The sequence below is a fragment of the Pseudonaja textilis genome, chromosome 9 (assembly GCF_049901715.1).
Source record: "Pseudonaja textilis isolate UNSWEBS1 chromosome 9, rPseTex1.2, whole genome shotgun sequence".
Classification (NCBI taxonomy): domain Eukaryota; kingdom Metazoa; phylum Chordata; class Lepidosauria; order Squamata; family Elapidae; genus Pseudonaja; species Pseudonaja textilis.
In genome coordinates, this window is record NC_141998.1 from 22,134,307 (window position 1) to 22,159,452 (window position 25,146).

Consider the following 25,146-nt stretch of genomic DNA (forward strand, 5'->3'; position numbering starts at 1 on the left):
GAGTTAGTTTCTCTTTTACTTTAGTTCAGCACAAGGAAGGAAGCCGTTTCATTTTCAATAAACAGACTCAGAGCTCAACATGGCTTCAGAGTAGCAGAGCTTAATATAGAGCCACGCCTAGACTACTTCTAGTTTCAGTTTCCAAACTGTCCTCATTGGCTGATTTAATTGCTATGCCTATTCATTGGCTGACCTTGTTACCATGCTCTGTTCCAGTTCATGAATATACTCTGACAAAATCATTTTCGGGCTGCCAAAATCAGGGGCTCTGGCAAAACCAAAATGACCTCGATTTCAAAAAGGAGAGAGAGAGAGAGAGAGAGAGAGAGAGAGAGAGAGAGAAGAGAGGTGAATCAAAATCACCGGAAGCTTTAAAGAAGAGACTAGACTGCCACTTTTCAGGAAGGGTGTAGGGCAGGGGTGTCAAACACAAGGCTCACGGGCCGGATCTGGGCCGCAGGGTGTTTAGATCTGGCTCTTTGGGCCACCCTGGAAACAGCAAAGGACTGGCCCTGGGTGCCCCTGCCAGTGGAAACAGGGCCCGGAGGAGCTGGCAGTGGGCTATCAAAACAAACTAAAAAGAAAGTAAAAGGAGAAATGTTCCCCCCTTTTGCATTTGAGCATGCAAGGAGGGACAGGATGGGAGATAGGGAAAGAGGAAAGAGAAAGAAATAGAAGGGAAGATGGGAAGAGAGCCAGGAAGGAAAAATAAGGAAAGAGGCGAAAGAAGAAGAAAGGAGAAGGAAACGGAAAGGAAAGGAAGGGAAGGGAAGGGAGAGAAGAGGAGAAAAGGAAAGAGGAAAGACAAAGGAAAATAAGGAAAGAGAGGAAGGAAGAAAAAGGAAAGAAAGAGGGAAGGAAGAGAAGAAAGAAAGAAAAGGAAAGAGGAAAGGAAAGAAAATAAGGAAGGGAAGGAAGAAAAAGGAAGAAAGAGGGAAGGAAGAAGAGAAGAGAAGAGAAAGGGAAAGAGGAAAGGAAAGAAAATAAGAGAGAGGAAGGAAGAAAAAGAAGGAAGGGAAGGAAAGGAAGGAAGGGAAAGGAGAGGAGAAAGGAAAGGAAGACAAAGGAAAATAAGGAAGAGGGAAGGAAGAAGGAAAGAGAAAGGAAAAAAGAAGGAAGGAAAGGAAAGGAAAAAGGAAAGGAAGGACATTATAATGGGAGGGAGGGAGGGTCTGACAGAAATCCTGCCTTAGCACTTGGCCACCATAGGTGGCCCCCCATGAGTGACATCAAGCTGGCCACGCCCACCCTGACCATGCCCACTCTGCCCCCCCTGTCAAACACAAACCTGATGCAGCCCTCAATGAAATTGAGTTTGACACCCCTGGTGTAGGGTCTCCTGCTTGGGCGGCGGGGGGGTTGGACTAGATGACCTACAAGGGCCCTTCCAACTCTTGTTAATCTGTTTTAAAATCATTAAGGTGGCTGCTCAGATCTCTCTCATCCCCCCCGCGCCACCCCGGTGCTTTTCAATAAATGACTTTGGTGGACATTGCCAAATGCACGGGAGTTGGGGAAGGGGGAAGGGGGAGAGATTTCGCACAAAAGCCGTGTATTTCTATAATTTGGTTTTACAGGTCGGAAATCAATGCTGGAGGCCTGTCCATTGGAATGGGCATGCAGGAACAGCAACTGCCAGCTAGCAAACAGGCAGGAAATTCTTTTTCCAACCTCTGCAAAAGCCAGAACTTCACGCACACCTGTCTAGTCCTCGACGTACGACCACAGCTGAGCCCAACCTTTCCGTGGCTAAGCAAGACCGTCAGATCCGCTGCACCTCTCTTTTTTGACCCCTTGTTTATGCCACGGTGGTGAAAGTGCAGAATGGTGGCCATGGCTAAGTGAATAGTGCTGTCCACTCATAAAATATTTCTATGGTCGATTTAGAGTTGCCAACAGAAAGGGAGCGGGGAGCAGTGCGGCAGCTCGGAAACTGAAAGTGCATTCCATACATAGTTTTTCAGAGATAGTAACTAGGTGTTCTGACCCAAACCTTGTTCCAACACCAAACAGAGGTAAAAGCAAAACCGTTTAATGCTTCTCTGCGAATTCCGTTAATTCACAGTTAAAAGGCTATTAAAACGAACTGTCTCTGATAAGAACGAGGCTTTGCCAAGGTTGTGCAAGGCTGCCAAAAGCACTAGATTAAGTTGCCAAGAAATATTCCAAACAAAAAGTCTTCCAGCACAAACCAAAGTAATCCGAACTTCCACAAGGCTTGAAGTGCAGGAACGTCGTTGCTTCCTGCAAAGAATCCCGGTCTCTCAGGCTGACTTTTATCTCTTAAGGGAGGGGCCATTACCTTGCAGCCTTATTCCTGAGTCGCCTGTGCCGTTGCAGCTGCTCTTTCCTTCAAGCGGCCCTGCGTGCACGCAGACTGGGCACAGGCTCCTCGGGAACCTCCTCATTATTGCTGCCAGCCTCCACAATCTCTGAAGGCAGCATTCCACTCCCTGATGGTCCTGGCCCCTCACCTGAGTCCTCGCTCTCCGAAACCTCAGCTGTCTGCACCTGCAACCGGCGAACCACAACACTAGTGACCTAAGTTTCTGCCGTGCAAAATCCTAACTGGAGTGGGATTCAAAACTTTTTACTACCAGTTCTGTGGGTATGGCTTGGTGGGCGTGGCAGGGGAAGGGAAGTGCAAAATCCCTATTCCCTCCCCACCCCACTAACCTGTTTTCCAGCTCCATTCTCCTATGCAGGGCAACCAAAGAAGACCCAGCCAATCAGCTAGGACTCGGGAGGTGGAAAATAGATGGGGGCGGTGCCAAGAAGAGGCGGTATTTACCGGTTCTCCAAACTCAAAATTTCCGCTACCGGTTCTCCAGAACTGGTCAGAACCTGCCGCATACTACCTCGGCTTGGTGGGTGTGGCAGAAGAAGGATACTGCAAAATCCCCATTCCCTCCCCCACCCCACTAACCTGCTTTCCAGCTCTGTTTTCCTGGGCAGGGCAACCAAAGAAGACCCAGCCGATCAGCTGGGACTCAGTGGGAGGCAGGGAATAGATGGGGTTGGCAGGGCCAGTCAGAAGTGGGATTGGCCGGTTCTCCGAACTACTCAAAATTTCTGCTACCAGTGGTTCTCCAGAACTGGTTCTCCAGAACCTGCTGAATACCACCTCTGCTCTCCGGCCCCTTTTTAGTACTTCCTCTGTCAATCTCCTTACCTTACCATGCGTCTGGTTGCCATAGCAACAAGCAGCATGCTATCGAGACCCCGTTTCATGCAAAGAGAGAGAGAGAGAGAGAGAGAGGGAGAGAGAGAGAGAGAGAGAGAGATGGGTTGAGGTTTTGCCTGGTTGGTTCTGCTTCCAAAGCATGAAAAACGGCGCTGGGCTTCTTCTCATTAGCCTCTCAAGCAGAGTCCCACTGTTTCTCAATTTTCGGTATTTAAGCTTCGGTTCCCACCCTCTCCCTTGTTCCAAGTGGCAACCCAAGGAGTTAATCTATAAGAGGATTATAGGCACAGAGGCAGAAGGCCAGGCAGGCATCTCGCTTTATGGAGGAGAGAGATACCAGCCAAGGAAAAGCTCCGGAAGTCGCCCTCCCTGTTTGCGGAAGCCTGGAGTATCTTTGGCCCTCGAAAGTAAGAATAGCAATGGCCCTTAGTCTTATATGTCACTTCGCAGCACTTTTACAGCCCTCTCTAAGCGGTTTGCAGAGTCGGCCTCTTGCCCCCAACAATCTGGGTCCTCATTTTACTGACCTCAAAAGGACGGAAGGCTAAGTCAACCTTAAGCTAGTCAGGATCAAACTCCTGGCTGTGGGCAGAGTTAGCCTGCAATACTGCATTCTAACTACTGTGAAAGGTACGGAGGGAGGGAGGGAGAGAAGGAAGGAAGGAAGGAAGGAAAATAACAATAGCACTTAGACTTATATATCACTTCACAGTGCTTTTACAGTCCTCTCTAAGCTGTTTACAGAGTCAGCCTATTGTCCCCAACAATTACCCACCTCGGAAGGACGGAAGGCTGAGTCAAATTTGAGCCAGTGAGAATTGAACTGCTGAACTTCAGGCAGCAGAAGCAGCCTGCAATAGTGCGTTCTAACCACTGCGCCACCACGACTGATAGTGAATATTCTTTCAAGCAGTGTTTTTCAACCTTGCCGACTTTAAGATGGGTGAAACTTTAACCAGGCTCAATAGCAGTAACTGTGAGAGGGATCTTGGAGTCTTAGTGGACAAATCATTTAAATACAAGCCAGCCATGTATAAACCACCCCTGTGCCTTGGGGCCTCAAAGGCAGCCGTACCTTAGTGCAATTGGCAGCTTTGGGCTCGAGGTCGTTCAAGGTCACCAGCTCCCGCAGCAGGCTGCTCTCCTGATATCCCCCCTTGACCCCACGCAATTTGAAGTAAGCCTGAGGTCGCTGAAGGATTAGCCTGAGGTTGACAGCAAAGCCTGCCATGTCGATCGCAAATGGCCGGTGGGGGTCGAAGACAGTTTTCCATCCGTACACCTTCCCAGCAGCGTTGACTTTGGGGGACTCGTACCGCAAGCCTCCCACAAAGGCCACCGGCCAGACAGATACTCTGCGGGTGGTACGCATCTGGAAAACAAGAGGAGAACCACAGAATGACCAAGCATCCCTTCTGTCATGCCCCTGTCAGAGTCTGAATCCAGGAGGAAGATGAACACCTTACAGGGAGCTGTGGAGGAAACTGGGGAAGGGCAAAGTCCAGCTGGGCAGAGTAGGGAAGAGGTAGAACAAGGGAGAGGGAGTTCAGAGGAAGACCCAGGCCCACCGCCTTTTCATCCTAGGGTGCACAGGGAGGAATGGAGAAGGGAGCAACGTGGGTTGTATGGCTTACAGGGGAGGAAAGGGCCCTGATTCCCTTCATTAGCTACAGCTGGGAAGAGAGTTTAAAAGAAATGCATGCTGAGTGCAGCAGCTGCTGGGAGCAAATGTGAGTTTATCTTGTGTTGACTTTGCTTATCTGTGTTCCTGGCATCTTCCCAACCATGTTGGGTTATTGCTGTGCTTCCACTTCTGGAATTCTTGCTCCTGCCCTGTCAGACTAATGACCTCATTTTGCCTTCATTGGACTTATAGTTACAGTTTTTGTTGACCACGTTTTGGACTTGGCTGTTCCTGGGAGAGTTTTCCTCCAGCCAGAAGGTAACCAGGACATTGGGGGCAAAGTTGGAGCTAATAAAGGGACTCCTACAGATTATCTGACTGTGTTGCCTTTGTGCCATGCCCCGAGTCATCACACCTTCTATTGGCTCGATGGAAGAGGATGCCATTATGACCACGGTTGGGCAACCAAGGAACATCTCTAGCTCTCCGATCTTCCTGACAGCTAAGCACAAGCTCTTCTCCAAGGTGATTTTTCTCAAGAGGATTCTAAGTCCCACGATCCCCAGACCACACAATAGCTGGGCTTGCTGGGCACCAGGGTGGGGCAACCTAGCTGAAGCCCCCTTATAGGTACTCGCACATGCCTTGGGTAAGATAACAGTCACACCCCTTGAGTTGGAGTTGGAAGTAGAGTTGCGTAGTGGTTCACAAGGTGTGTCTGAGGATGTCAAAACCATAGCTTAAAAATGTCTCGGCTTTAATTTCTAATACAGTAAATATGGTTAGATTTAACTCACACCAACCAAAATCCTCAATCATTTTTAAAGAACATAAAGGGATGCCAAGACTATCAAATGTTTGAAAACTGCTGATCTGGTAGCAAATCCCTGCCCAAGGCAGGATCTATTCAAGTATCTTTGATGAGCAGGGGTGAGCTTCAAAATTTTTAGCCATGGTTCTCTGCCTGGTTGCTGGGTGGATGTGGCCAGGGTGGGTGTGGCCTAGGCGGCCTCTTGCACCATGGTGGGGGGACCGTTTTCGCCCTCCCCAGGCTCTGGAAGCTTTCCTCGAGCCTCCAGGAGGGCAAATCATGGCCTCCCTGGGCTCCGGAGGCTCTCCAGAGGCTGGAAATGGGCCCATGTCCAGCCTCCTGGAGCCTCTGGGAGGCCCAGTTTTTGCCCTCCCTGAGCCTCCACACGGACCCTGGACTTACCTAGCAGCCATGTGGAGACTCCTAGGAGGGAAGGGAAGTGTGGGTAGGGCCAGCCCGTCGTTCCAACTACCAGTTCGGCGAACCCGATGTACTGTAAAATTAACATCAATTTGCCCGAACTGGTGCAAACTGGTAGCAACCCACCCCTGCTGATGGGTGACCAATTCACACCACCTCCTATTCTGATTTGATTGCTGGAGGGGCCGTTGACCAACAGGCCACACAACACTATGGTAAATGTGCAGGCGCCCTCTATAAAAGGTAAAAGTGTCCCTGTCCAGTCGTGTCCTACTCTAGGGGGCAGTGCTAATTTCTGTTTTCTTATCCAGATGTGGTCATCTGGCCAACATGGCTATAAACCAAAGATACACGGAGCACTTTACCTTCCGACCGAAGTGGTACCTATTAATCTACTCGCATCTGTATGCTTTCGAACTGCTGGGACGAGGAACAGGAGCTCAGACCATCGCACAGAGCTCAGATCTCAAACCCAGGCTGTCAACTTTCCAGCTGACACACTCAGCACCTTTAACCACTGAGCCATTGTGTCCCCCGATGCCCATTATCAGTTTATAAGCAAAATACACCATCCTCAAATTGTGACTGTAGGACCCCAAACTATCCAACATATAGCGTAAGAGAGCCAACACGGAGCCTGTAATGGAGACCTTGACGATTTCCCAATCCCCAATGAACCAAATATATATATATTTGTAATCGCGGCATATGTTTATAACAGGGATCTCCAACTCCCAGTAGGTGGAAGGCAATGATCCACGACATGTCAGAAACTGGATTGTGCAAATAAGCGAAGCCCCATCTGTGGGATGCAGGCAGCACACAAAACCATGCTGGAAAAATCTCTTTCTCCATGGAACCAGTCCCTGGTGCCCAAAAAATTAAGGGCCGCTGGTTTAATAATATTTTAGATTTTAAATTTTTATATTTTGTATTTTTAACCTCTTGCATTTTTGTGTGAAGGTGCCCTACGATAAATCAATAATCTTATTTTGAGTCGTTAAGCCCTTGTTTCCTTGCCGATTTCAAACTGTTCTCCTTCTCAGCTCCCCCCCCCATTTTTCAGGTTGCTGTTTAGGGGCAAATCTTTTTGGGGAAAAATAAAATAAAAATAAAAAAAAAATGAAAAGATTCAGCCTGGACTCCACACTTTTGACAACACGGCAACATTTCATCTACCTGCATTTAAATTAATTAACTTTACAGCGTGATTGAAAATGACTTAATTTATAAAAATCTTGAGGGAAAGGAACGCATCATGCGCGCGGGGTCTATAAAAACCACTGCAACACTGCTGGCAGTGAATCAGAGTTAGTGTTCCTTTAATAGCAGTAATATGCAAATAAGCCATTTAGGCATTTTTTAAGGCCCTACAGTATTTGAATTCTGAGTATCAATAAGAGATTCTTTTATTTCTATTCCTGTCTCCCCAATTTTATCTCACACCCCTTCCCCAAAAAGCCCTCTTAAAGACAGCTCATTTCTGCAGGCAGCCAGGAAAAACAAGCTATTTTTTTTTTCCCCATACAGAAGTTACAACCAAGATGCAGCCCCCCACCATATGTTTTGTGCCAAAGTACGATCTCTCTTACGGGGGTGCTGTAGGTCGTCTTCAACTTACCATTCCCTTAGCGACATATTGAAGTTACAACGGAACTGGAAAAGGGGACTCGTGACCATTTTCACACTTAATGACCGTTGCAGCATCCGCCTGGTCCCAGAATCGAAATTCGGATGCTGGGAAACTGGCTCATCTGAATGGAATGGAATGGAATGGAATAAAACAGAACAGAACAGAATGGAAAATATGGAATGGAATGCAACAGAATAGAATAGAAATGGAATAGGAAAAGAATAGAATAGGACAGAACAGAACAGGGAATAGGAATAGGAATAGGAATAGGAATAGAATAGAATAGAATAGAATAGAATAGAATAGAATAGAATAGAATAGAATAGAATAGAATAGAATAGAATAGAATATGGAATATGGAATAGAATATGGAATAGGAAAATAATAGAATAGAATGGAATAGAATAGAATAGAAAATGGAATAGAATAGAATAGAATAGAATAGAATAGAATAGAATAACAGAGTTGGAAGGGACCTTGGAGGTCTTCTAGTCCAACCCCCTGCCCAGGCAGGAAACCCTACACCACTTCAGACTAACGGTTGTCCAATCTCTTCTTAAAAACTTCCAGTGTTGGAGCATTCACAACTTCTAGAGGCAAGTTGTTCCACTGATTAATTGTTCTGACTATCAAGAAATTTCTCCTTAGTTCCAGATTGCTTCTTTCTTTGATTAGTTTCCACCCATTGCTTCTTGTCCTGCCCTCAGGTGCTTTGGAGAATAGCTTGACTCCCTCTTCTTTGGGGCAGCCCCTGAGATATCAGAAGACTGCTATCATGTCCCCCCTAATTCTACTTTTCATCAAACTAGACATACCCAATTCCAGCAACCGTTCTTCCTATGTTTTAGCCTCCAGTCCCCTAATCCTCTTGGTTGCTCTTCTCTGCACTCTTTCTAGAGTCTTAATGTCCTTATGTTATGACAATGGCAGAGTCCTGGGGGATCCCTTAATCCCCCCTTGCCTCAGCAAATAACTGAATGAATGTCTTTGCTTTTATAGTTCTACGGATGATTATCTCTGCATGCAGGTGTCCTCTGATAGGACTGCAAAATCCTCTGGAGTAGGAGCATCTAACCTTGGCAACTTTTAAGACTTGTGGACTTCAACTCCCAGAATTCCCCAGCCAGCCTGGGAAAGCTGCTCTCCCCAGCCAAATCGATGGGCAAAACTTAACAACGTTGGCAAGGAAAGTTGTAAAATGGGCTGCAACTCACTGAAACTTGCTTAGCAGTGGAAATGTTGCGCTCAATTGTGGCCGTAGGTTGAGGACCACGCATGTGGGGAAAATTATGGGGATGCTGAGTGGTCTTGCCCTAAAGACTTTCAGGGTTATTCCTAACCTCGCTGGGTTTCTCTGAGGGTGAACTATTAGCTCACAGAATGTTGATTTATCTGATGTGAGATATCCGTTCTTCATATGTTTTAGCCTCCAATAAGGTCTCCTGCTTGAGCAGTGGGTTGGACTAGAAGACCTCCAAGGTCCCTTCCAATTCTTCTGTGTGATTCTGAATTCTGGAATCACCTTCTGTTTAGAAAGGAAGTGCGGAAGTTTTCACGTTTATCGGATCAAATCCCACTGGAAAGCAATCTGGGTCTTTGACTCCCCTGGATGTTTATAGGTGGGAAATGCAGACACGCAACAAAATCTGATGACATTTGATCAAAAGTTTTCCACACACCCCCCTCAAAAAAAATAAAGTTTGCAAAAAAAAAAGGTGTAGGTAGTCCTTGATTTATGACTTGGAATTCAGTTGTAAATCTCGGAGGTTGTAAAACAGGTCACCACCTGATCATGTCTGATGGATAACCTCTTCTGTAATATTCATTAATAGCTCTTGGACTTATATACCGCTTCACAGTGCTTTACAGCCCTCTCTAAGCAGTTTACAGAGTCAGTATAATGCCCCTAACAATCTGGGTCCTCATTTTACTCATCTTGGAAGGATGGAAGGCTGAGTCAACCTTGAGCCTGATGAGATTTGAACTGTCAAATTGCAGGCAGCCAGCAGGCAGCAGAATTAGCCTGCAGTACTACATTGTAATCACTGTGCACCATGGAAGGAAGGAAGGAAGGAAGCAAGGAAGGAAGGAAGGAAGGAAGGAAGGAAGGAAGGAAGGAAGGAAGGAAGGAAGGAAGGAAGGAAGGGCAAAAGCACTAGCACTTAGACTTATATACCACTTTTACAGACCTCTCTAAACAGTTTACAGAATCAGCCTCTTGCCCCCAACAATCTGGGTCCTCGTTTTACCCACCTCGGAAGGATGGAAGGCTGAGTCAACCTTGAGCCTGGTGGGATTTGAACTGCAAAATTGCAGGCAGCCGGCAGGCAGCAGAAGTAGCCTGCAGTACTGCACTCTAACCACTGTGCTACAGAGGCTCCTTTTAAGTGACCAATGTGGTCATTGAGTGAACAGAGTAGTCATGAAGCAAACACTATGGTCATTCAATTCTGCTAATGATCCCTAAATTTGAGCCAGTTGCCAAACACCCAAGTTTACAATTAGTGTGTATGTGTGTTTGTGTCTAAGCTGCTGTTTCAACTTCGAAGTCAAGTGTTAAGTAGCTCTGGTGAGGTCTGTTGTAACTAGGGATGTTTACTAAGCAACAGGTCATTAAGCAAGGACTACCAGTACGTCCTAGGAATTCTGCATGTACTGATAGTTGCATTTTTTTTTAAAAAAAGGCAGCCTACATCAGGGGAATTCACAAGTCAATCCTTTAAATGAAGGAAAGCAGGGTGATTTGCATTTTAAAAAAATAATAATCCGTGGACAATTTACAAGAACAGTTTGTTAATTAGGAGACGATAATAGGGAAAGCACAATATGTAATGAGGCATTGTAAATATAGACAGTTATGAAATTATTATCTATAGGAAAAAAAAAACACAAGTCAAAAATGAATTCCATCCAACTATTGCAGACAGCTAGATGGAATGTTTTTGTTTTAGCTCTCTGCACATGCTTGAAACCTGTTAAAAAATTCTTTCAAATCTAGTGTGTGGAATACCCACTCCTATAAATCACTTTCTTTCCTCCTTTGCTGTTTCTGATGCTTGGCCTATTTTCTCAGTGCCGCCTGTGAGTCCTTCCTAAGGAAACGACTTCCTTCTCTCTTTCATTCGCTGTATTATGAGCATCTATTTCTAAACCTTCTTGATTTAAAGAATAGAATAGGAATAGGAATAGGAATAGGAACAGGAGCAGGAACAGGAATAGGAGTAGAGTAGAGTAGAGTAGAGTAGAGTAGAGTAGAGTAGAATAGAGAAGAGAAGAGAGGAGAGGAGAGGAGAAGAGAGGAGAGGAGAGAAGAGAAGAGAAGAGAAGAGAAGAGAAGAGAAGAGAAGAGAAGAGAAGAGAAGAGGAGAAGATGGAAGGGACCTTGGAGGTTTTCTAGTCCACCCCCTTGCTCAACCCATACCATTTCAGATAAGTGACTGTCTAATCTCTGTCTAGTCTTTTCTTAAAAACCTCCAGTGATAAAGCACCCATCATTTCTGAAGGCAAGTTGTTCCACTGGTTAATTGTCCTCATTGTTAGAAAGTTTCTCCTTAATTCCAGGTTGCTTCTCTCTTTGCAATCTCTCAACCATTGTTTTATGTCCTGCCCTCTGGTGCTTTGGAGAATAAATTGACCCCCTACATCTTCTTTGTGGCAGCTCCTCAAATACTGGAATACTGCTATCGTGTCACCCCTAATTCTTCTTTTCTTTTAGACTAGCCAAACCCAACTCCTGCAGCCGTTCTTCAAAAGACGTAAGCTAACTTGCCGATCACATGTTTTCTTTGCAGAGGTGCTTGGTTTGAGAAGTTCTACTGAGGAGAAACCAGCTGTTGTTGACTGCCACAGTCATTAAGATCGGAGCAGGAATTGGCCTTCATATCTACTGGACTTCAATTTCCCAAAACACAGCTTGACCAGGTACAATGGTATGGCTTGTCAAGTAAGACAGCTTCATCCCATCTCATCTCGTCCATCTTTTTCCCATCCTCCCCCTTTGATACAGAAATAGTAAACAGTAATTGTCGCATGGGGAGGGGTAAAAAGAGAGAAAATCAATCCTTGTCTCAATCCATCTACAAGGTTTTTAATGCAGCTGGCTATGTTGGGAAACTGGATTAAATGACTACTGCTCTCAACCACCATAAATGGACTTGAAGAACCACAGAATTTCAGAAGGGAATAGAAGACGAGGTGATTTCTGTGGATTAATAGCAATAGCAATAGAACTTAGACTTATATACCGCTTCACAGTGCTTTTCAGCCCTCTCTAAGCCGATTAGTCAGTCTCTTGCCACCAACAATCTGGGTCCTCATTTTACTGACCTTGGAAGGATGGAAGACTGAGTCAACCTTGAGCCAGTCAGGATTGAACTCCTGGCTGTGGGCAGAGTTATCCTGAAATATTGTATTCTTACCACCAAGAAAGAAAGAAGGAAGGGAAGGGAAGGGAAGGAAGGAAGGAAGGAAGGAAAGAAGGAAGGAAGGAAGGAAGGAAGGAAGGAAGGAAGGAAGGAAGGAAGGAAGGAAGGAAGGAAGGAAGGAAGGAAGGAAGGAAGGAAAATAGCAATAGCAGACATGTACTAATTCCTAGTGCTTTACAGCAGGTCTTCAACCTTGGCACTTTAAGATTAGGACTTAACTCCCAGAGTTCCTCGCTGGCTGAGGAACTCTGGGAGTTGAAGTCCACAAGTCTTAAAGTTGCCAAGGTTGGAGACCCCTGCTTTCCACCCCCTCTAAGTGGTTTACAGAGTCGGCCTCTTGCCTCCCAACAATCTGGATCTTCCTTTTACCCACCTCAGAAGGATGGAAGGCTAAGTCAACCTTGAGCCTGGTGCGACCCGAACTGCCAAATTGCAGTCAACCAGCAGTCAGCAGAAGTAGCTTGCAGTACTACATTCTAACCACATTGCCACTGTGGTTCTTAAAGTCAAGATTAAAGTGAACAAACAAACCATGTAAAACTAAAGACCCAGAAGTGAGTGTGGTATTTTCACTTACCTTCAATCTCTTCTGCACCATCTCATATTGGTGGAGAAGGTCCACCAAAGGCTTCCTAATGGAGGGACATGATCCATTGCAGGCCAGCATTAGCAACTTAACCTAGTTGGCTGAGTGGCCCACGAGCATCTTACCTCCTCAAAAAGTTCCAGGCTATAGGTGTTATCGTCATCCGCAAAGTAAACAATCCCTGGTTGGCTGTTGTTTCTATTAAATGTCTCCCTCAGCCATCGGAGGGCCAGGTTCCTTTGCATGGTTCCCCGAGGAATCCGGGGGTCCCGCATGTCCCCTCTCAGCTTGTAGTTGCGTGGGGTCTCTACATTGAGGTGGGTGTAGTTCAGCCCGGTGTCTCTCAAAAGCCGAGTGACCAGAGCAGTCCGACGTTGAGAGTCCTCCACCAAGATCCAATGCAAGTTTGGAACGTGCAAAAAGGTGTTGGACAACCGTGTCAGCTCCGCCTTTTGGACTGGCCGGCTGTAAGTAGGAGTGACCACATGGATAGTTGGCAAGGCGTCCGACCAAGGAGGTGGGCGGGTGTAGACGTATTCTGTCCTAACCACCTCCACAATGTCACGGTCAGATAAGCAATACTCCTTAGAGTCCGAACCTTGAGAGAAGTCACGACGCGTGTCCCCACCATCCTCTGTAGTAGAGAAGGAACAAGAGAAGAAGAGCTGAGGCAGCAAACAGATAAACATCTCCTCTTGTCAGGAAGGAGGAATAGAAAACAAGCAGAAGAGCAGAAGCCATCAGGCGTACAGGATGGAAAGCGGGCAGATATTTGATTGCACACCATCTTCCCCTATGCCCTAAGTCACTCTCAATTCTGCATCTGATAATAAGACTCAACGCATCTTCTAACCCTGAAGCTCCTTGGTTCTCCTTCATGTCCTTGTATTCAACTATCGGCTCTTTGGGGTAAGACTTTGTGGCAAAAGCTGTAGATGCTGATGCGTCTCTATAAATCATCATCATCTATAATTTGTATTTGGAGTGAAAAACTTTGTGGGAGAAAACTATAATAATTAAGTCAACTGGCTGAGAAAACAATGGTAAAGCTGAATGGAATCAAATGGATCAGGGTGAAATGGTTACTGCAAGGATGAAGAACCTTCGGTGCCGTTCCAAGTGCTTTGAATTTGGAATGGTTGGCTTCAAAAAGTGAGGACGATGAGAATTGAAGCTGGAAACATCTGAAGGGCACCAAGTTGAATGACAGAGATCCTGGTTGGTTATTCCTGCATAGAGTAACTATCCGGAGCAATAAGGCAATGTTTCTACCCTAAGAAACATGGTCTTTGGAGATCTCTGGTTTATATTTTTTTAGATATTTATCCCATCTTAATTTTTTTAATAAATAATTCAAGGCAGGAAACTTATCTACTACCTTTTCTTCCTCCTATTTTCCCTGCAACAACAACCTTGTGAGGTGAGTTGGGCTGAGAGATTGGTCCAAGGTCACCTAGATGGCTTTCATGCCTAAGGCAGGACTAGAACTCCCAGTCTCCTGGGGATTGGCTCAAAGTCACCTAGCTGCTTTCATGACTAAGGTGGGGCTAGGATTTCCAATCTCCTGGTGATTGGTCCAAAGTCACCCAGCCCACTTTCATGCCTAAGACAGGACTAGAACTCACCATTTCCTAGTTTCTAGGCCTGTTAACCACTACACCCTACTGGCTTTCATGGTATTTTAAGGGAGGTGCTTTGGATCAGTGAAGATAGTTTTGGAAGATTAAAAGGTACTAGAAGTTCCAGCCCAAAATGGAGGTACAACCAATGTGTGGACTGCCAGTGTGAGTAATTCAACCTCAGTTCTGTAAAACCGACAAAGTAATTTCAGGAGAAAGCAGTTTGTGAAATTGCTCTACCCTTAGTTTGTTTCGTTGATTCATTTTATTGATTCTCTAGCTTGTTTACTTGAAATCCTGAACGTGACTGGGATTACATCAGATTATATAAGCGTATATTTTATACGTCAACTCTGTGCTCTCCTTCAGTTCAGATCTTTCCCCTGCGTCCCCTGAAAAAAATACATTGTACGTTACCCATTTGAGTCTATTTGAAAATAATCAAGCTTGGGGTGTATGGGTGCAAAATATAATTATTTCTCCAGAAACTTCATCAGATTGGAATGCCGCATTTTGAAAGGAGCAAAGCAACTTCATCAACACAATTCTTTTCAGCTAACACCCCTTTTGTCCTGCTTATATTTTTATAAAAGAAATAGAAGTAGGCAAGCACTGTTAGTCTTGAACTAAGGACAGCAAATTGGCAGTAGTTCCTAGGTGAACAAAGAAAGGGGAAAACACGAATGCACCAGGATAGCATTCATTTATCTAAAGGGGCTCAGTGAACGGTGGCGTTACAGCAATGTGGTGAAGACTCTCGCCTCCCGCTTGGAAGGTTGATAGTTCAATCCTAGGCAGCGGCAGATGTTTCTCTATCAGGGCGCAAAGGGAAAATATCTGCTGTGAGCTTCCACACAGGTGTCAGGAAGGGCATCTGGCCAGTGAAATCTCAGCTTCATTCAGGCACCCTGACTCCATCTCGAATCAAGGGATTACAGGGTCATAAAAACAAAAATACAAAACAAAAATGAACAGTGACATTAAATTTCCATTGCTTATGTTGATCTGCTAGTTGAGAAGTGCAACATCAAAGATTATAAATGGCCCTGGGAGTTTCTTCCCAACATAATTCACAATATTTAATACAGGTGGTCTTCAATTTACAATAATTCATTTAGTGACTGTTCAAAGTTACCACAGCACTGGGAAAAGTGACTAATGATCAGTTTTTCCACTTACAAGCGTTTCAGCATCCCTATGGGCATGTAATCAAAATTTAGATGCTTGGAATGACTCATATTTATGACGGTCGCAGTGTTTTGGGATCATAAGATCACCTTTTGCAACCTTCTGACAAGCAAAGTCAATGGGGAAGTCCAATTCACTTAATAACTGTGGCAAAAATGGTCATAAAATGGGGTAAAACTCATTTAACAAATGTCTCGCTTAGCAATAGAAATTTGAGGCTGAGTCATGAGTCAAGGACTGCCTGTATGATGGAATGAGGAATGTGACAGCGTCTGTGGGAATTGCATCCACATAGCAAACATCCCCAGATTAGATCAAGATTGAGCAACTTCTTTCACCTAACATTACCAAAGCTGATTAGATTTAATTTTGGGATGGTTCAACCTATTGCGTATATGCAGTCTGATTAGTTTATGAGTCAGAGTATTGTAGAAAACTTGTTAATTCCATAAGCAAAGCATGCACAGCCAGGGAATAATCATATTAAGTGTATTTTAGCAAGCAAACACAATTCTAATTAAAGCTAATGAATTGAATGGAAATCTTGCTCTGCTCCTTCTTCTTTGTTGTGGCCCGCTCTTAAAAAAAATTTGCCAATGGGTGGACCCAAATTAGTTGGGCATCTGTTTCCCAGACAATAAAACTGAAGAAATGCACTTGCCTTTCCTACCAGGAAACTGGTGACTGGGTATTTGATAAGGATCTGATGTAGGGTCAGCTGAGGTGCACCGCCATTATTATTATTATGCTTCTCACAATTCTTTAGGGAGGCGAGAATAATCCAGAGCTTTCAGAAACACAGCCCAGTGGCATTCACTAAGTATTACATGGACTCAAAAACATGATCTGTGTCTGCAAAAGGGATCCCCCAGGGATCCCTTTTTTCACCTACTGTGATCAGAAACAAAGCAGTCGTCTCATCTCTCCCAGCCAACTGATTCTCTTAATGGTATCAAAAAAAATCTACCGATCTACTGCAATAGGAAACCAACAATTTGCAAACCGGCTGCCTGGGTGAAGTGAAAGAATGAAAAATAAAGAAGGCTGAAGAAACAGGCATTGAGTGGAGAGGTTGTCTGCTGGCACTGACATCCATCTGATATGGATTGGAAAATAGAATGGGCTCTGTATCAGAGGTCTCCAAACTTGGCTGTCAGGATTCCAGCAATCGCCCTAATTAAATCATGATTCTCAAGCCAAACTTCAAAAAAATTCAAAGGATTTATTAGAGGCGACATACTGGCATTGCCCTGTATGAAGCCAACTCTGGCATATGTAATTTACACCCCCTGTGACCCTGTTTCCCCCCTCCCTCCTAAGTGTCTCATAAACCAGATTCTCCAATTGATCATTCATCATCATTCACGTTCTCCACTTAAATATATTCACAGGCAAAAGCTCTGGTATTTTAGTTACAATCTTTTAAAGATAAGAGTTGGAATGTCCTTCTGTTTTCAAACTGCTGCACTTCTCTTCCAGATTTCCTTCCTTCCCCCACCCTTTTTTTATGGCAACTACTAAAGCAGGCATAGGAATATTTTATGAGTTGACATCGGCAACTTAAAGACTTGTGGCTAGCTTAGGAATTCTGGGAGTTGAAGTCCACAAGTCTTAAAATTGCCAAGTTTGGAGACCTCTGCTCTTTATAAAAAGATTTTAAAAAGGCAACTCATTGAAACCAGGCTATGAGACAAGAAATCGAAAAGTTTTAACGCCAAAGTTAGAGATTTTGACTTCAGCACCATGGATAGCAATATCCTACGTGTGGAAATTGGCCTTTACCAGTTTAATAAATACAGTATTGATATCATCATTGTCTCTAATTCTTCAAAGGAGAAATGAAAGAAAAAAAAAAGGGAACAGCCTTGTAGTTGCAAAGAATTAGCTAACGTGCAACATACCCCAAATGAAAGGTTGTTTGTAAAAGATATAGAAATCGTCTTATAAAGATGTATGAATAAAACCGTACGCTTTTAAAGGTCAAAAAGAGTTTTCAAAAGCACATCCAGACAATCCGTTTATTCCTACCCATGGACATCACAGAAATGATGAAATGATTCATGGGACACTTTTGATCTGAACATCAGTCAACCTACCAATTTTTGATTCAAGGTAATCAAAAAAAGACCAAGATATGGCTCCTCAGGGTTCCAGGAAAACAATTTTACACTTAAATATTAGTGCTTCCTTGGGGTTTATCAGCCAAGCTTCACCTGCTCCTGTACAAATTTTTCCAAACTGTAAGGAATGGATTTAGGGCCTTTTTTTTTTTTTTTTTGAAAACTGGTACCTTCTTTATTCCTGGTGTGTTGTGTTGGCTCAGGAATTGAAAGAAAAACTCAGTCCTCTTGTCCTTCATGGAAGATTACCAAGTAGATCCTGAATCTCTAAAACTCAGGGCTTAAGACACCAGAGGAAAGAAAGTATTATTTTTATATTTTGTGGGTCCATATTTATCTAGGAGTTGGAAAAAGAACTGTAGGTAGATGGAACTCTAAACCCGATGCATAAGATAATAGAGGGAAGAGGATGCAATGAAGAAAATGTGCTTGACCAACGTCAAAACATGACATTTTGTAAGCTTGTCCTGTGCTATGCTTGGTTGAATAAGCTATGATTGGCTGTATTCACACATCTCACTAAACAAGCCATATTTTGCTTAGCACAATGTGTAAACCCAGCCTATCCATAGCTTGTAAGCAAGAGGACCATCTAGGGATACAACATAGTAAGGGCAGGGGTCAAAGCAAGTTTCTGTGCATGATCCTTAAAGGGTGTTAAACTTGACTGCAGCCTCTTTGGAAGCTTGTAGGGTTGGCCATGATAGGAAACAGAATACTGGGTCCCTTTAATCTGATTTGGAGAAAATAGTAATCTTGGGATCTTTATTGAAATGGGTGCTGTAAGTTTGAACATGTGTTGGGTGTTGTAAAATGAACAAAGAAATAGGTAGTGATATAATTTTATGGGTTTTCATAAGTAAGTTAGCTGCAAATTTAAATAAAGTCCTGCCTCTTCTTCTGGGCAAGAAATCACCTCAGAACTCATGAAGAAAATATGAAACCTTCCATATTTAATTTTTTTAAAAAAATATTATTATTATTATCTCTTTTATTAATTAAATATGAAACTCAGTCAACTGAACATTTAAAAATATATCACAAATACCAGTGACTGGTGCTAATGGTTGCTGCCAGCATTGTTGTTGTTGTTGTTATTATTACTATTATCACTACTACTACTATTCATCGCACAGTCAGCCAGATGTTCAGACTGGGTTTGGCATTTTTGTCTACCTATCAAGTCCTTACCAAGGACCCAGGATAGGCGAAATCTGAGTGTTTGATGGTGTTACAGAGATCGCCGCAGGATGGAAGCTGTTTCAAGTCAAGCTGCCTTCCGCAACTGACTGATGGCAAATTTGTCAATGCCTATTATTATTATTATTGTTGTTGTTGTTGTTGTTAAAATTTATTTTGAAAGGCCATTCCGGAAGAGACAGTTCTTTCTCAGTTCTGACCTCCATCCTTCCAGGAGGCCTTTCCTTCAGCTTACTTCTTGAAGAACCATAGCTGAATTCCCACTGAACTGATAGAAACTTCTTGATCAGCCACAAACTGTTCGGTAAGATGGATTTTTGTTCATAGCCAATGAAGAAATTTCAGTATTCACCCTGGATTTTCTAAATAAGAAACTAAATAAGAAACAAGGCTCAAAATCCCTAAGATGTTTCGGGTTCAGAATCTTGGAAGGCATGAGAGACCAGGTGGTGAAATGAATACAACAGTGGGAAGTTTGATGATGAGTTGTGGTGGGTGGTTGTGGATGATGGGGCCAAGGATGGTCCAGAGCTGGCCTGGGCTTTCTCCTCACCCTTATGCACTGCCAGCAGGGGAGCAATGGCGCTCTGATGCCAGACGGTGATAAGCAGCGTCCAGGGAAGCACAATCAGCACAATCGCCAAGATGTCTCGTCGCTTCGGCATCTCCAAGGCTGATGGGACCCACAGCTCCTCATTACCTGACAGCAGAAACCCCAGAGACAGAACAGGAGACCACATGGAGATCAAAGCAAGAAGGGATCAGAAGGCAGTGCAAAGGCCGCAAGGCTCACAAGTCTTACCAAGCGCTCACAACCCACCCATTGCACAAGCAGGTTTGCAGAGGCAGCAGCTGCCACCGAGGAGAGGCCAGGTTGTCCCCAGCAGGGAAGATGCTCCTCTGGGTGATATCACTGGCCAGGACTTCAGGATCCCTTCTGGAAGGATGCCTGCAAAGCAACACACACAAAAAGGGTAGACACCAAAGGATGGATGGCCCCAGTGCCCGTTCCACATTTGTACCGCAGAGAAGAATAGCAGAAGATCAGCATAGGAAAGGGACCTTGGAGGTCTTCTAGTCCAACCCCCTACTGAATCAGAAGACCCTATACCATCCCAAACAAATGGCTGTCCAATCCCTTCCTAAAAACCTCCAGTGATGGAGCACCCATTTTGTCCTGTTTGATTTCCACCAGAAGAAATCTTAAGATTATCTCCAGATTGTAGTGCCATCTCTTTCTTCCTCCTCCGCCTGCTTGTCCTGCCAAAAGAAGTTCAAGGCTGAGAGTATATTAAGTTGACACAAAAGGTTTAGCTCAGATCCTAATGGGAACCCAGACAAGATTTAAGCAGGCCGTATTTTATCAAGGGCGTTATCTTGGCAAGCGGTATACATCACTTCAGTGGCAATGTCCAGAGTGGATAATTTGCAGATCCGAGAGAGAAATTGGGCTGGATCACGGGAGACCAAGAAAGATATGTCAACAGACAATTGACAATACAGACAACTGGGGGGTGGGGGAATGTGTGTGTGTGTGTATTCACATACAGGGGGACAGTGTATGATGACACTGTATGTGAATACAAGTATTAGTTTTATGTGAGTACATGTTTTACTATTATTCTTTTCATCCTTCCTAGTAACTATCTCTTCCCATTTATGACTAACCTTGTTGCTTGTATCTTTACAATTTATATTGTTTCCTAGTATGATTTGATCGCTTATTAGTAACCTATGACTATCACGGAGTGTTGTACCTTATGATTCTTGATGAATGCATTTCTTTGATGTACAGCGAGAGCTTATGCACCAAAGACAAATTCTTTGTGTCCAATCACACTTAGTCAATAAAGATTTCTATTCTCTATAGAGGCCAGGAAAGCGCTTCAGGGATTCCATGAAAAAATTGGCAGGAGGGAGAGGGCTATTAGTAAAAGTGGGAAGATTAATATTATAGGAAAGGAGCAGCTAAGGATTTTCAGTTAGAGGAAAACAGTTCGGAAAAGGTGTGTGTGTGTGTGTGTGTGTGTGAAAGAGAGGGCGGGGAGGGAGAGGGAGGGAGAACGAATGAGAGGGGAAGAGATAAACAGAGCGGGAGAGAGAGAAAAAAACAGAGAAGGAAAAGAGGGAGAGAGAAACAGAGAGGGAGAGAAACAGAGAGGGAGAGAGAAACAGAGGGACAGAGAAACAGAAGAAAAAGAGGGAGAGAAGGAGAGAGGGAAACAAGGGAGAGGAATAGGAAGGGAGGGAGAGGAAGAGAGAAACAGAGAAGGAAAAAGAGGGGGAGAGAAACAGAAGGAAAAAGAGGGAGACAAGGAGAGATGAAGAGGGAGAGTGGGAGAGAGAAACAGAGAGGGGCAAAGATAGATAGATAGATAGATAGATAGATAGATAGATAGATAGATAGATAGATAGATAGATAGATAGATGGAAATAAAGAGAGAAGAATGGGCAAACCCCCACCCAATAAAAGTAGCAATAAAGTTCATCCTTATTAATTACTCTGTAAGCCATTACTGCCTTTTAAAAAAAACCTATAACTTTAATGGAGGCTATTATAAAGTATAGCAGCAAAATTGTGAAACTAATTATTGTGCGTTATTATAGAGAAGAAAGGTGGGGACACCCAATCCACCCTCCACCCCCAGTAATTATTTTTCTGTCTGGCTGAATTCTGCTCTCGCCCAACTGCAAGAAGGATGTCTGCAGACCCCACACATCAGGGCTTCTGGGACTCCTCCATTGCTTCTGTACCACCCAATGAATGCCCCAACTTTGGAGGGTATTCTCTCCTCTCCACTCCCCTCCTTCATAGCACTTGGTCTGCCTTCCAGCAAAATCAAGCGTTAGAGGACTAAAGTGGCTGAAGACGCTGCAGGAAGAGAGCTGTGCTAGTTAGTTAGTTAGTTAGTTAGTTAGTTAACTAGTTAATTAGTTAGTGTTAGGTGAGGCTCCATTCAAAACCCAAGAAAGGAAACCTTAGACTCCATTGTTTTAGAGAAAAAGAACTTTTACTGAGAACTGATAAGGTAGCATCAAGGAAATACAAGATCCGAGGCAAAAGGCGCGAAAACCACATATATAGAAAGTATTGTCAATGTTCCCACCCCCAATAGTTCAAACTGGCCATCCAATCTGCAGTGGGTATAATGTGATGAGGGGCATCTTCAGGTGGTGTTTCATACATCTGACTCGTCAGGACGGTTGGCCTTGGCCTGGATAGATAAGAAGCTACAGCTGTGCAGTAAGCAAGTAAGCATAGTCGAGAAAGTTTTCCCAAGTTCACCCTCTCAAGCCTCCAGCACTCTTCCCCCCTCCCACAAAGCCCAATTTATCTTCCCTCCCCCGTTTCTATGGCAGCTGGAATGACAAGCAGAAGAAGGATTCTTGGAGGCTGTTTATATCCCACCTTTATATTTTTTTAAGCAACTCAAACTGGCAAATACACCTAGTAGCTTTTCCTATTTTCCCCACAACAACCCTGTGAGGTGGGCTGGGCTGAGACAGAAGGACTGGCCCAAAGTCAGTCAGCCAGCCAGCTTTCATGCCTAAGGTGGGACTAAGAACTCATCGTCTCCTGGTGATTGGCCCACAGTTACCCAACCAGCTTTCGTGGCTAAGGCAGAATTAGAACTCACAGTCCTGTATGCACAATTCCCCACAAGTACAAAAATAGCATGACAGGCAAAGAATTAAGCTACAACATTTTGACCCTGGATTTCTATTTTAGTACTTGGCTGGAGCCCCATTCAAAAATGGCCGCCTCCTACCTGCCATCCACCATCCTCCATTTCGACTTCATTCCGTTCAAATGTATGGATTTCCCTCCCAGCCTCTGCTAAATGGCTCCCTTAAGCATGAGTTATTGAATAAACTATAACTGGCTGGATTCATAAAAATGTGCTAACCAAGAACCATGATTTAAAACGCACGATGACTTGCGAAGCCCAAACAAATCACTTAGTGGGTTAAGACGGAGTCTATCCATAGTTTTAGCCTCCAGCTGGCCTATAAATGTTAAGAATAGCTAAAAGAACCAGAAATCATACAATTCAACTCCCAGCCTGCATCATTTCTACTTAATTCAGCATCCGAGGGCCTGTCAGAGATAGGGAGAACATCAAGAGAGATAGAAAAAAAAAAAAAAGTCAAAACGGTACCCCAAATCCTTCCCCCCTTTTAGGTGTCCATTCTGCAATTCTGACCATTATCTTCCCTTTTTAAAAAAAATACTCTTCCAATACTCTTCCCAGGACTAGTAACAGCTAAAAGCTGTTGGAAAGCTGCCATTTTGTACTTTCCCACAATTCCCCACCGTAGAGCTTCGTAGAAAACAATGCTGCATTGTAGGGTATCAGTCTCCTAAAAGCTTCATTTTTATTCTGGGCTAAAGTTAGTGGCTTAGTGGCTAAGAGGCTGAGCTTGTCGATCAGTTTGGTAGTTTGAATCCCTAGCGCCGCGTCACGGAGTGAGCTCCCATTCCTTGTCCCAGCTTCTGCCAAACTAGCGGTTCGAAAGCATGTAAAAAATGCAAGTAGAAAAATAGGGACCCCTTTGGTGGGAAGGGAACAGCGTTCCATGCGCCTTCGGCATTTAGTCATGCTGGCCACATGACCACGGAGACGTCTTCGGACAGTGCCGGCTCTTCGGCTTTGTAATGGAGATGAGCACCACCCCCTGGAGCTGGAAATGACTAGCACATATGTGTGAGGGGAACCTTTACCTTTACCTGAAGCTCTGAGACTTCCCCCTTTCCATCTATTATCTGCAAATTCTCTCTGTTTTTATTATTTTGATTTATTAGTACCCTAGCTTTTTATTGGTTTTTTTAAAAAATAAATAATTAAAGGTGGCAAACATATCTTATCTTCTTCCTCCTATTTCCCCCATAACAGCAACTGTGAGGTGAGTTAGGCTGAGGGATAGTGATTGGCCCAAAGTCACCCAGCTGGCTTTCATGCTTAAGACGAGACTAGAACTCCCAGTCTCCTGGCTGTTGTCTCAAAGTCTCCCACCTGGCTTTCATGCCTAAGGTAGGACATGAACTTACCATCTCCTGGTTATGGGCTGAAAGTCATCCAGCTGGCTATTATGTCTAAGGCAGAACTAGAACTCACCATCCCCTGGTTATTGGTTCCAAGTTCCCCACCCGGCTTTCATGCCTAAGGCAGGATTAGAACTCACAGCCCCTGAATTTTTCTCCTATGGAAAATCCTTCCTATTGCCTGCCCTCCGCAGAAGAGGCTGGTTGTCTCACCTGAGCGCCTTCACATTCTCCTGCACACAGAGTGCTATTCCTAGCTGTCAAGATTTATTTTTAATTATGGAAGCTTCATAGGGAGTGTGGGGGGCGGGGAGAACCTGCACAATTTATCTTGGTGCCTTTTAAATGTTTATTAATAACTCCAGGTAATAAAAAGTATAAGTTTACTTAATGCGGAAACAAGGAGCGAGTGTCAAGCTGAGATTGCATTTGCTTGCATATATTCTGTAAATCGGAGAAGGGTTGAATTTGAAGCAACTATTTGGCTGCCTGAGTCGATGACTTGCTTTTCACGCAACCTTAAATCATTGTTAGGTTTTAGCTTTATTGAGTGAACTATCATTGGGTGGGTTTGTGCAACAATCAAAGCCAAAAATGCCAATTTGAATGTCTCCTCTGTTTATTTCAATGGGATTGATTCGGTAACAAAACATCTAGATTTTTCATATTGTAATTGATTTTATTTATAGTTTTGCTTTTTTTTTTTGAGTGGTGCGCTGGCCTAGAGGTGGTGCTCTCGCCTCACAATCAGGAGACTGTGAGTTCGATCTTAGGTAGAGGCAAATATTTTTCTCTCTGGGTACAATGAGAATATATCTGCTGAACAAAACTCCACATTGGGGACAGGAAGGGCATCTGGCCAGTAAACACAAAGCTGCATTCAGTTGCCCAGACTCCACTCCGCTACGGATTATGGGGTCATTAAAAGATGATTTATATTTTGCTTTTTTATTTTTATAAATAATCCAGGGAAAGAAGGATACCTAACACTGCTTCCTCCTCCTATTTTCCCCACAACAGCCCTTTGAATTGGGTTGGGTGAGAGAGTGACTACCCCAAAGTCACCCAGCTAACTTCCATGTCTGAGATGGAACTAGAACTCCCAGTCTCTTGGCGTTTGGCCCAAAGTCGCCCAGCTGGCATTCATGCCTAAGGCAGGACTAGAATTCACCATCTCCGGATTTCTAATCTGGTGCCTTAAGCACTAGACCAAACTGGCATATTTTGTGCTAAGTCATGGATCGGTTTCAGCTGTGATTTGTTGAGCTAATTACAGTGTCCGATTCAGACGTC

At 44.2% G+C, this 25,146-nt stretch overlaps 1 protein-coding gene across 4 annotated transcripts in view; it reads right to left on the minus strand.

Moving 5' to 3' along the window:
- The window catches only part of B3GAT1 (beta-1,3-glucuronyltransferase 1), a 55,481-nt gene that overhangs the window by 3,936 nt on the left and 26,399 nt on the right, over positions 1–25,146 (minus strand). The window contains exons 2-5 of one of the 4 annotated variants that reach the window (XM_087939122.1): positions 19,630–19,758; positions 19,363–19,509; positions 12,808–13,316; positions 4,260–4,556 (exon numbers count right to left, since the gene is read on the minus strand). In XM_087939122.1, the coding sequence (XP_087795248.1) occupies positions 4,260–4,556; positions 12,808–13,316; positions 19,363–19,509; positions 19,630–19,633 (957 nt within the window). In that variant the 5' untranslated portion in view covers positions 19,634–19,758. Of the gene's footprint in view, positions 1–4,259; positions 4,557–12,807; positions 13,317–19,362; positions 19,759–25,146 lie in introns of all 4 variants that reach the window. The other 3 variants (XM_026709081.2, XM_087939121.1, XM_087939123.1) reach the window with 3 other exon arrangements.